At 45.4% G+C, this 13,219-nt stretch overlaps 1 protein-coding gene across 14 annotated transcripts in view; it reads right to left on the minus strand.

Moving 5' to 3' along the window:
- Window positions 1-13,219, minus strand: part of NFIB (nuclear factor I B) — a 686,817-nt gene that overhangs the window by 45,502 nt on the left and 628,096 nt on the right. For all 14 annotated transcript variants that reach the window (XM_069765080.1, XM_069765026.1, XM_069765061.1 and 11 more), the window contains one exon: window positions 11,893-11,975. In XM_069765080.1, the coding sequence (XP_069621181.1) occupies window positions 11,893-11,975 (83 nt within the window). The remainder of the gene's footprint in view (window positions 1-11,892; window positions 11,976-13,219) is intronic.

Here is a 13,219-nt window from a genome sequence, read left to right on the forward strand (position 1 = left end):
AGAACCTACGTACCTGTCACACTACTTCTTCCATAAGGGTCAATGTGTATTAAAAGGGGTTGTGGGCTGTCTAAAAGGTTTTACCACTGCTAAAATCATCCTCTGCTTAATTTAGAATTTCTCTAAGCTAATATAAAATGATTGATTGTGTGCATTTCATGTACCTCTTGGATCTTGCTTTCATTCATCATGGGATGTTTTAAATGAAATGCATTTAGAACCTGCCACCATCAGAGAGGAATCTCTTAAATCTTTGGAAAGCAGAATGAGGACACAGTAAATCAATCTCACTTTAGTTGTGCCGCACAGGGCAAGCGTTACACTGACAAAGTAATTAAAGCGGGTTTTGTTTGCTCTTTTTCTATTCCTCTTCTTTTTAGGGAAGAAAAACTCCAGCATTATAACATATGATAGATTTATCTGGTGTGTAGGTACCAGAGTTATTACATTGGATTGCTTTTATACCTTTACATCAGTGTAATCTAGATAAATTGTGCAATAACCACTTTAGTGATTAAAAGTAGCGATAACTGCTTTAACTCGTTGTTAGGACTGGCGGAACGCACCAAGTACAAGATGAAATGGAACTAGGTGCGTTCGCAGTCCGAAGTCCACCGTGCAGGTAAAAACCCTGCTGCTAGTAAGACGGACTATATGGCGGTACTACAAGTATGCACGCACGGGTTAACTGCACCCTGCATGAAGGAAGCGATCCTGTTGCGTCACAGGAACGCGGTACCGCACATAGAGCGCGAGTAATAAGTCAGCGAACTCAACCCCTACTAGGATTGAAGTCCGATTAGACACTTGCTGGCACAACACCGCAACTGGGTGTGTAAGGAAACTAAATAAAATATAAAGGCACAAGAGTGCGTGCGGTGCCGCACAGACGGACGCCACTAACCACCCAGGCTTGGGTCAGGAAAGCGCAGAGCAAGCGCACAGCGCCGTACAGGCGGACACAGCAACTGGTAGCTGTAAAGTGTGTTACGTGCTGTTGGATAAGTCGGGCGCTAGATAGCAAACATACATCTTCCGCGAACAGACATTCAATAGGGAGGGTTATTTAAAGAGCGACTTTCACTCACAACACACACACATATTTACAAGACAATACTAGCGCATGGCCGTGCGGTCATGCGCAGTTTATATAGCTGCAGCACAGGAAACAGCAACAGAAGTTTTGCCCTTTCAGGACCTGCCAAAAGGACCAATGGGATGTGCTGCAGTACCTGAGCATGTGACCCTCGATCTCCAACAGGAGATCTTGCCCTGGGCATGCTCAGTGTGTGCAAATAAGGACTTAGATCCAGAAACGTCCACTCGCCGCTGCCCAGCACTGGCTTCAATGGCAGAAGCAGGAAAAGCAGCAGTAACTCTTCGCACAGAGTCAGACTGAGCGAGACGCTGGGATCGACGTCCCTCCTGAGCAGACTCCACTGCGGCTGGAGGAGAATGGGAGACCGCAGCAGGGACGGATCGAGATTCCCCCTGTGCAGCAGAGGAAACTCGACTCCTAACATTACCCCCCGCTCCTAGGGCCCCCCCCCTCCTTGGGCCTCGCTACGTTCGAAGGCAGCAATGAGCTGCGGAGCCCGAATGTGCTCAACAGGCTCCCAGGACCTGTCCTCGGGGCCATAACCCTTCCAGTCTACCAAATAAATTTTTTTGCCACGTACCACCTTGCACCCCAAAATAGCGTTCACCTCATAATCGTCCGTAGACGAACCCGATGTCCCAGCAGATGACTCGGAGAACCGGGACATATACACGGGTTTCAAGAGGGACACATGAAAGGTGTCGGTGATACCCAGGCGTGGCGGAAGGGTCAAACGATAGACCACAGGATTAACCTGCTCGAGGACCTTGAATGGGCCCAAGTAGCGAGGAGCAAATTTAGTGGACTCAACTCGCAGCCTGATGTTACGGGCGGAGAGCCACACCAAGTCGCCAGGAGCAAAGGTCGGAGCGGGGCGCCGATGAGCATCGGCGGAGGACCTCATTCTCTCCTTAGAGGCCCAAATGGCATCCTGAGTGCGGTCCCAAATATCCCGTGCCTCCACAGCCCAGTCTGCCACCCTGGAGTCGGCGGAAGACACGGGCATAGGCACAGGTATCCGTGGATGCTGACCATAGTTGAGGAGGAATGGGGTTTGTCCAGTGGAGTCGGCTACGGCGTTGTTCAGTGCAAACTCTGCCCATGATAGCAAGGATGCCCAGTCATCCTGCCTGGCTGAAACAAAATGTCGCAGGTATGTGACCAAGGTCTGGTTGGCCCTCTCTACCAACCCATTCGTCTCGGGATGATATGCGGAAGAGAGATTTAACTCAATGCTGAGAAGACGACAAAGCTCTCTCCAGAACCGAGATGCAAACTGGGGACCCCGGTCACTGACAATTTTGTCTGGCATGCCGTGTAGGCGGAAGATGTGTCTTATGAACAACGCTGCCAAGGCCCGTGCAGAAGGTAACCGTGGGAGCGGCACCAAATGCACCATTTTCGAGAAATGATCGGTAATAACCCAAATGACGGTACAGCCGCGAGACTTGGGCAAACCCACTACAAAGTCCATCCCGACCATCTCCCAGGGCCTGTCTGCCACCGGCAAGGGATAGAGTAACCCAGATGGCCGTTGTCGAGGAGACTTATTTTTGGCGCATGAGACACATGCCAGAACGTAATCTCTGACATCTCGGACCATATGCGGCCACCAGTACGTCCTCGCCAGTAGCTCAGATGTCCTCTTTGTCCCAAAGTGTCCACCCACCCTGGACGAATGAGCCCAAGAGAGAACCTCCGGTCGCAAATTAATGGGCACAAAAGTCTTGCCCGGAGGCACAGACTCTAGCGAAACCGGCGCTACGGTTCTCAGGCTCTCAGAAGGGACAATAAGCCGAGGCTCCTCTTCCTCCTCCTCAGTTGACATAAGGGAGCGAGAGAGAGAGCGTCAGCACGGATATTCTTCTCCCCGGCGAGAAAATGAAGGGAAAAGTGGAACCGGGAGAAGAACAGGGACCATCTGGCCTGGCGAGAATTTAGCCGCTGGGCTGTCTGCAATTAGACCAAATTTTTGTGGTCCGTGTAAACTTGGAAGGGAAACCGCGCACCTTCCAGAAGGTGTCTCCACTCCGAAAAGGCCAACTTCATTGCTAGCAACTCCCTGTCCCCGATGGAGTAGTTTCTCTCCGCTGGCGTGAAGGTCTTAGAGAAGAAGAAGCATGGATGCTTCCGACCTTGAGCATCCTTTTGATAGAGGACTGCTCCAGCACCAACGGACGAGGCATCCAACTCCATTAGGAATGGCTTATCCACATCGGGACGATGTAAGATGGGAGCGCTAGCAAAGTGGGACTTAATAGAAGTGAAGGCCTTGGAGACCTCTTCCGACCACAATTTGGGATTCGCTCCCTTCTTGGTGTGGGCTACCAAGGGAGCTACCAGAGTTGAGAAGTGGGGAATGAACTGGCGGTAATAGTTTATGAACCCCATAAAGCGCTGCACCGCTTTAAGAGAATGGGGCTCTTGCCAGTCCATCACAGCCTGTAGTTTGGCAGGATCCATAGCCAATCCCTGGGCGGAGATGATATAGCCCAGGAAAGGTAAAGACTCCTGCTCAAACATACACTTCTCCAACTTTGCATAAAGAGAGTTTGCCCGTAGGAGGTCGAAGACTCTGCCAACATCTCTCCGGTGGGAGTCAATATCTGGAGAAAAGATGAGAATATCATCCAGATAGACTACAACTGAGGTGGAAAGCATATCCCGGAAGATGTCGTTGACAAAGTCTTGGAAAACGGCTGGGGCATTACAGAGCCCGAAGGGCATTACCAGATACTCATAGTGCCCATCTCTGGTGTTAAACGCCGTTTTCCATTCGTCCCCCTCACGGATGCGAATCAGATTGTAAGCACCCCGCAGATCTAGTTTAGTAAACACCCTTGCTCCCCGAAGCCTATCGAAAAGCTCAGATATCAAGGGCAAAGGATACTTGTTCTTAACCGTGATAGCGTTAAGACCCCTGTAGTCTATGCATGGACGTAGTTCCCCATTCTTCTTCTGCACGAAAAAGAACCCTGCCCCAGCAGGTGACACCGAATCCTGATGAACCCTCTTGCCAGATTCTCTTGAATGTACTGAGACATTTCCTCCGTCTCCGGGAGAGATAATGGATAGACTCGACCCCGGGGAGGCTCAGCACCAGGCAAGAGATCAATAGGACAGTCATAGGGGCGATGGGGCGGAAGGGTCTCCGCCGCCTTTTTGGAGAACACGTCTGCATAAGACCAATACTGCTTGGGGAGAGAGGATAGATCTGCGGGTACCTCTGTAGTAGCAACCTGAACGCACTCTCGGTGACACCTACCCCCACAAGATTCACCCCATCCCAGAATTCTGCCTAAGGACCACTCGATGTGAGGAGAGTGGTACCGTAGCCAAGGTATCCCCAACAGGACCTCATCAATTCCCTCAGGAATGATGAGCAGAGATATAATCTCCTGATGGGATGGCGACATGGACAGAGTAAAAGGGATGGTCTGATGTGTTATCTGTGAGGGCAGGGTCGACCCATTCACCACTTGTACCGTTACTGGTTGAGGTAGCATAACCAGGGGTATTGCGTGACGTTGGGCGAAGGCAGAAGACATAAAATTGCCCTCCGCCCCAGAATCCACGCAGAGCTCTACCGAGTGGGAGGATGAGCCTAATGTTATTGTCCCCTTAAAGGACAATTTGGAGGCAAACGTCACCGTGTCTAGTGTACCTCCACCTACTACCACTAGACGCTGACATTTCCTCGACCGCTGGGAACATCTGGTGGCAAGATGTCCTGACTGCTGGCACACATGACAAACCTGGAGTGCACGAGCGGTCCGGGACTTAGATCCCGCTCGTGACACTACCATAGGCTCATGGGACTCAGGAGCCTGGACTGGAGATTCCAAAGGTTTGGCGAAGGTGGGAGCCAGCCGAAACCTCTGCCTACACTGGGCTCGCTCTAACCTCCGCTCGTGAAAACGGAGGTCAATACGAGTGGATACTGTTATTAATTCCTCCAGTGTGGCGGGAATCTCCCTAGTGGCCAGAGCGTCCTTAACGTGGTCAGCCAGCCCCCTCCAAAATATAGGAATAAGGGCTTTATCCGACCACTCCAGCTCAGATACTAGGGTGCGGAAGTGTACGGCAAAATGGCTGACCAAGGACGAGCCCTGAGTCAATGCCAACAGTTGGAGCGCCGTATCATGGGTGACACGAGGTCCTAAAAAGACCTGTTTCAGAGTGCTCAGGAATAACGGAGCACTCTGCACCACATGATCGCCACGCTCCCACAGCGGCGTAGCCCACTGCAACGCCCTGTCCGACAGGAGAGACACGATAAACCCCACCTTTGCCCGCTCTGTAGGGAAACGAGAGGCCAGAAGCTCGAGATGTATAGAGCACTGACTCACGAAACCCCTACAAGACTTACTGTCACCAGAAAATTTCTCTGGTAGCGGAAGGCGAGATAGAGTCGGAACAGGGGTGGCAGTGGACAAGGTAGCTGCAGCCATGCTAGCAGCCTGAACAGCGACAGCAGTGACATCCACAGCTGAGGTTGAACGCTCTAGAGCTGCCAACCTTCCCTCCAGCTGCTGGATGTATCGCTGTAAACGCTGATCGTCCGCCATTTACTAGCCAGACCTTGGCGCTAGTATTATGTTAGGACTGGCGGAACGCACCAAGTACAAGATGAAATGGAACTAGGTGCGTTCGCAGTCCGAGGTCCACCGTGCAGGTAAAAACCCTGCTGCTAGTAAGACGGACTATATGGCGGTACTACAAGTATACACGCACGGGTTAACTGCACCCTGCATGAAGGAAGCGATCCTGTTGCGTCACAGGACCGCGGTACCGCACATAGAGCGCGAGCAATAAGTCAGCGAACTCAACCCCTACTAGGATTGAAGTCCGATTAGACACTTGCTGGCACAACACCGCAACTGGGTGTGTAAGGAAACTAAATAAAATATAAAGGCACAAGAGTGCGTGCGGTGCCGCACAGACGGACGCCACTAACCACCCAGGCTTGGGTCAGGAAAGCGCAGAGCAAGCGCACGGCGCCGTACAGGCGGACACAGCAACTGGTAGCTGTAAAGTGTGTTACGTGCTGTTGGATAAGTCGGGCGCTAGATAACAAACATACACCTTCCGCGAACAGACATTCAATAGGGAGGGTTATTTAAAGAGCGACTTTCACTCACAACACACACACATATTTACAAGACAATACTAGCGCATGGCCGTGCGGTCATGCGCAGTTTATATAGCTGCAGCACAGGAAACAGCAACAGAAGTTTTGCCCTTTCAGGACCTGCCAAAAGGACCAATGGGATGTGCTGCAGTACCTGAGCATGTGACCCTCGATCTCCAACAGGAGATCTTGCCCTGGGCATGCTCAGTGTGTGCAAATAAGGACTTAGATCCAGAAACATCCACTCGCCGCTGCCCAGCACTGGCTTCAATGGCAGAAGCAGGAAAAGCAGCAGTAACTCTTCGCACAGAGTCAGACTGAGCGAGACGCTGGGATCGACGTCCCTCCTGAGCAGACTCCACTGCGGCTGGAGGAGAATGGGAGACCGCAGCGGGGACGGATCGAGATTACCCCTGTGCAGCAGAGGAAACTTGACTCCTAACACTCGTGACTAACAGAATAGCATTCATTCATTAATGCATACGTAAAAGTTTTATACTAATTTAACCCCTTAATGACCGCCAATACGTCTTTTAACTGACCTGAGATATAAGAGACTAGCCTCCCCATACATGTGACAATCCAGCAGCTGTTGGCTGTCCACTATAGCTGACAACTTGCTGCATCAGCCACGATCAGTGTTTGCACCGTCCAAATCTGTTTAACCCCTAAAGGTACAGTCACATTAAGCGACGCTGCAGCGATATAGACAACGATGCCGATCGCTGCAGAGCTGTGGTCGCTGGAGAGCTGTCACACAGACAGCTCTCCAGCGACCAACGATGCCGAAGTCCCCGGGTAACCAGGGTAAACATCGGGTTACTAAGCGCAACCCGATGTTTACCCTGGTTACCATTGTAACTGTAAAAAAAAAAAAAAACACAAACTCACATTCCGGTGCCTGTCACGTCCCCGGCGTCCGCTTCCCTGCACTCCTCCTGCATCCTGTGCAAGCGCCGGCCGTAAAGCAGAGCGGTGACGTCACCGCTGTGCTCTGCTGACACAGGATGCAGGAGGAGTGCAGGGAAGCGGACGCCGGGGGACGCGACGGACACCGGAATATAAGTATGTAGTGTTTTTGTTTTTTTTACATTTACAATGGTAACCAGGGTAAATATCGGGTTACTAAGCGCGGCCCTGCGCTTAGTAACCCGATGTTTACACTGGTTACAAGTGAAGACATCGCTGGATCGGCATCACACACGCTGATTCAGCGATGTCAGCGGGTGATCCAGCAACGAAATAAGGTGCTGGCCTTCTAGCTCCGACCAGCGATGTCACAGCAGGATCCAGATCGCTGCTGCGTGTCAAACACAACGATATCGCTATCCAGGACGCTGCAACGTCATGGATCGCTATCGTTGTCGTTCTAAAGTCGCTCAGTGTGAAGGTACCTTTAGATGCTGCTGTCAATAGTGACTACATCATTATAAATGGTGAACAGAGTGTGGGGGCTTCCTTTTTATCCAAATCGGTGCCCTCAGATGATGATTTTGTGGTCCTGATGTTTGCGATGGCAATTCATGACCAAATAGCGGCCTTAGAGTCTGACACCTGTTGTGACCTGTACACAAGTTAGCGGCATTTAGGTGGTAAAAATACACACACATTTTCATTTCTGTCATGCCACTTTGCATTAATTCCTGAAAAGCACCTGAAGGGTTAATAAACTACCTGACAGCAGTTTTCAATATGTCAGGGGGTGCTGTTTTTAAAATAGTATAACTTTGGGGGTTTCTCAATACATGGGACCCCTAAAGGCACTTCAAACATGGATAGGTCTCTAAAAAATAAATGTTGTAAATTTCCTTGAAACAATGAAAAATTACTGTTACATTTTTAAAGCTCCTAAAATGCTAACAAAATAAAAGAACATTTTACAAATGGTGCTGATGTAAAGCAGATATGAGGAAAATGTTATTTATTTATGTTTTTGTGTAGCATGGCTATCTGGATTAAAGGGATAATCATTCAAAGTTTGAAAATTGCAAATTTTTTAACATTTTTCTCAAATTTCTGATATTTTTTTTATAAATAAACACAAAACATATTGACCTAAATTTACCATTTTCATAAAGTATAATGTGTCACGAAAAAACAGTCTCAAAATCACTGGGATTTGTTGAAGCTTTACAGAGTTATTACCACATAAAGTGGCACTGGACAGATTTTAAAAAATTGACTCCGTCACTAAGCGGTTAAATATATACACATGCATATATAGGCAAAGGGCGGTCACATCAAATATTGATTTGTTTTAGTTTTCTCTTTTGCTCATTTGCTTTGCATTTTGGGAATTGTTAAAAAAATATATTAACATTTCTATTTTTGAAAGCATTCTTACTTTGCAGCATTTCCCCACATCTGCGCAAAACTCTTGCACAGTAATATATAAACAGTATATATAGACTTTATTTATTCATTCATTCAAATTAATTGTGAATATAAATAATAATAGTATGGTTGTCAGACACATAAAATACTATATTGATTTAAACTATCTCATGTAGAAATAGATTATATATAATATTTCATGTATTTGAAAAATAAATAAATTATAATAATATTTTAATATATTCTTAACTTTAAAGAGGTTATTTTTTCTTAAGGGACTAAGAACTTACCGGCAGGTAGGTTGCTAACTACCTGCCTGTTGTGCCTGACTCAGAATGGTCACGTACCACTCCTGCTGGTGATTCTGAGGCTTCCGGTACTGTCAGGTTGACAGAGCAACTGTTTGCCTTCCATTGTGGGTAATGGGGCATGACTGCAGATATCATGCTGAGTGACAGCCAGCTAACCACTGCATAAGTGTGGGAAGGAGGCTGTCAATCAGCATGATGTCGGCAGTTACGCCCAGTCGACAGAACAGTCCTAAAGAGGAAGAGCTGCTCTGTTAATGTGAAGAATGACCGGCAGCAATGGACTATAATCACTCTGAGTCGGGGCTGGGCAAAACGGGCTGATAGTTTATAACTCAGTTCTTCGCACAAAAGGAAGAAAATAAAAAATGCGTTGTTTCAGTAAGACAACTCCTTTTCATGTGTGATATCATGTCATAGAAGGGCCTTGCATGTGTCAATGGTGACCGCTTTATTTAGTGCCAGATTACAGTGTTGTTTGCTGGACTTGGTGAGAATGGTGCAAGCTTAAACCAGGAAATGTGCACACCCTCGATACTATTGCCGTTGCAATGCTTTATTGAAGATACTATTACACAGAGGGCAGAAAAGTCCTAATTTAAATAATGATCGCCTTAAGTGCAATTGATATTAGTGCTGCAAGATTTATGCGCAGTCCCAATAGCTGTATTGATCCGGTAGAAAATTAGACTTCGCGAAGGTCATGGCTCATTTCTTCTCTGCAGCTCATTCTGAGGAACTGTTTTGTAATTCTAAGCACATTTTTAGGGCAGTGGTATAATTCTATGATGTGATTTAGTTTTTCTATATAGAATTTCTGATGAAAATATTACCAGATCATAAATACTTGTTATGCTAAAATGCTGTCTGGCAATAAGGATTATACTCCTAATATGCTGATGTAAATACAGAAATAAAGCAATGCGCAGACACATTCAGATTGAAGTTTAAGCTACATTCCTAATAAGGACCATGGTAAATCTATCTGCTGTCATTGTAAGAAAGTTCCGGAGAAACCTAGGGCTACTATTGTACTTTAGGACCATTTTACTGTGGGCAGAACATTCTCTTTAGTGGGCTGCTTATCCTCTTAGATGCTCTTGAATACTGAAAGTAAGTAACACTTCCACAAACCCACAGACAACTCATCATGTTTGCTACTGTTGGATTGTAAGGATCGTCAGAAGAAAGGACGTAACATTATTTCTGTTCTCAGTATAGACTGCATTAACTACTGCATAAACAAGCATCCTAAATGATGATTCTATCGCCTTAGACTACCATCTACTTTGTAGGTCCTTGAAATAACAGGGCACATTTATCAAAGTAAATGTTCAGTCTGCTGTTTCATGTGTGTCTAAGAAAAGGCTTGCCGAAATGCTCTTTATAAGGAAGGCCTTATAAAGGCCCCAATTCACAGTCCGTGTTCTCACCACAATTACCGGCATTGACAAAACTAACAGCTTCAGAGGCATACATGAAGATGATTGCTCAGGTCAGGAGACTTAGAATTCATCTGGACATAGTGGCCCCGTGTATGGACTGTGAAATGAATAATGTGACATTTTTTGGCCTGAGTGTGTAGAAAAAAGTTATTAAAGGGGATTTTCACTACTTGGAAATTTAAGGTACATTCACAGGAGATCCATGATTGTCCTACTTGGAACTACACCTATGTGGATATCCAGGGTCCTCTGGCCTGCCTGGTCAGGCAGCTGCCACATCCAAGCAGAGAGTGAATTAAGGGGTATCTGTACATGTGTTTTTGCATTTGGCAGGGGCTCTCTCATTAATAGCATACTGCAATAGAGAAAAACAAATAGAGATTCCTGGTGATGGTACCACTGTGATAGATCAAAGAAAAATGGTACAATATAATGCTCACCAATTCCAGAGGTCAAGACTGCCAACAGAGGAAAAATAACGGGAAGCTAAAAGGAACATTGGCAGGATGATATGTAGAGGCTCACAGGGAAACCAGGGGGAGGCGCCAATACGTGGTGCACTTGTAACAAACCCAACTTTACAGGAGTCGCAAATCCCATGGACAGGAACGTGAATTAACATTAATTATCAATCACAACACAGGAGTTGGTCCCAATCCCAAAGGTGTGACCCACATATATCAGTTATTCCATAAATTGATAACTTGGGAATACCGTTTTAGGGCCTTGCTATGGGCAGTAATGCAGTTTCTACTACACTGTCATGTTCTGACAGCTTAGAACAGTTGTATATTGCAGATTGATAGAATTTTGCTAACTAGGTTCCCTCACATACATATAAAACTTTCTACACTATGCTTTCAATGTACACAATGTATCTCACAAAGTGCTTTGCTAGTTTGTAACTGTTCCTACAACCACAAACCTTTGTATATATTGCTCTATGTAGTTACTAGCACTCTATGTAGTTACTAGCAGGACAAGTAAGAAAGCTAATGTAATTTAAGACCAAAAATGGTTTAACGCAAGAAAAAACATCACCACTTTTGCATTGTGTTAACTAAAGACAAACATATATTCAATGCAAAATCATCAGTTGGAGTGCTAACTAAGGCAGTGAGTGATACCGTAATTTGTCTAGTAGAGGACCTTGGTCACATGCATTTCACATGCTAAGTTTTTGTGGATTTTTTTTCATTAAAAGATGTATCATAAGATGTAACATGGGACATATCAGGAACCTGTTTGAGAGTCTTGTGATTGGACTGAAGTGTATATAAAATGAAGTGCCGTATGTTATTGGGAAAATAGAGATACAATGGCATAAGTTCTCTGTGCCTTTGGCTAAGCTCACTGCATTCCATAATGTATGCTTGTTACGTGTCTTAAGGGACACTTTTTTGTGACACGGACACTTCCAATTAAATGTGTTAATATTTGACATGCCCAGTCATGATCAGGGAACAGCAGGATTTTATTTTAATCCAAGCGATTATGAGTGATAGCATGCATGCTTTTATGACACTATAACCACGCATTTCTGTATCATCACACCTGATGTAATAAGCAGCCCACCTGTTGCTGGTGTAGGAAGGCTGGATCTCTAGGGCTTAGTCCCACATATCGGTTGGCTTGTGATGTGCCAGAGGCTGTGTAGGCTAGAAAAAGAGAAAATGGAGACAATCAAAATACAACTACAATCACAAAGATAGTACTTAAAGTGAGACTGTCATTTCAGGAGTCTTCAGAACAGGCTATTTGTGAACACTGGAAATAACACTATTCCTGACGATTATATGACGTTTAGCAGTAGTCCGCTCTACAGGCTTTATCTCTTGTCAGTTCAGCTTCAGAAAGGATGGAGACAATGTGCAGAGATTCCACTCCCCTATCTTCTGTCATGTAGAAAGCAGCAGTATGAAGGAATATTGCACACTGTAGCTGTGGATCCAGAACAACACTTACTAGAAGCAGCAGTACATCTTAGACTCTCTGCTTCTTTGGTCCCCTAACCCCACCACAGACTAGCATCATCAGCAGTTTTGACTTGATCTCTCAGGCAAAAAGACATCTGAAGAAGAATTTTACCCGTAGATTCAGAGTGAAGTGGCTCATAATTGGAGAAAAGGCCATTTTATTCTAATAGTATATACCGTAGTAGAAAAATTATCATCACTTCCTTAGATAGTAAATGGAACAGTTGTCACCAGTGCTCAATATTGCTCCATTAACATAGGATACTTCAGAATTCCTAGCAATCATACATTTATCACCCATCTGTGGAAAGGAGACATATGTTGTTTATGGGATAATCCCTTTAACGTCTACATTGGGCTCATAATGATGATTTGTACTTTGTCTGGTGCCATCTTTTAGGTGCTTCCTAAGAATGCTATGGACTACAGTATAGGACTAAAAGTGTCAAATACGACATGCCAAGTTTAAGAAAATAAAAAAATTAATCTGAACGCTCGATAACCTAAGAGATGACGTCATTTAACTTTAAGTTCTTCTGCTGGCTGTTTAATCTTTTAAATACTGTTAAAAAATATTTCAAATAAATAATAAGAATACATAGTCATGTATGCTTTTATTAAAAAATATGCCCACTATTTTCACAAACATTATTCACATCCTTTTTGCAATTTTATGACAAATATGCATTTCCAGAACGAACATTATTAGAGTTCTGTTACCACTTTATTATGCACAGTCACAAAGTTACAGGTGCCTATTAAAAAGTAATAATATGGGAATCACGTTAATTCCATGTAATCAGTTGTTTGTCATACTTTTATTTATTACGCCTTTCACCAAGTTTCTATCCTCCAGCAGTCTTCAGTTAGAATAGAATAGCTAATCTCTTGGCTCTGTTATTAACAAGTCATTATTTGGTCACCCT

Source organism: Ranitomeya imitator, chromosome 1, assembly GCF_032444005.1.
Source record: "Ranitomeya imitator isolate aRanImi1 chromosome 1, aRanImi1.pri, whole genome shotgun sequence".
In the NCBI taxonomy this organism is placed as follows: domain Eukaryota; kingdom Metazoa; phylum Chordata; class Amphibia; order Anura; family Dendrobatidae; genus Ranitomeya; species Ranitomeya imitator.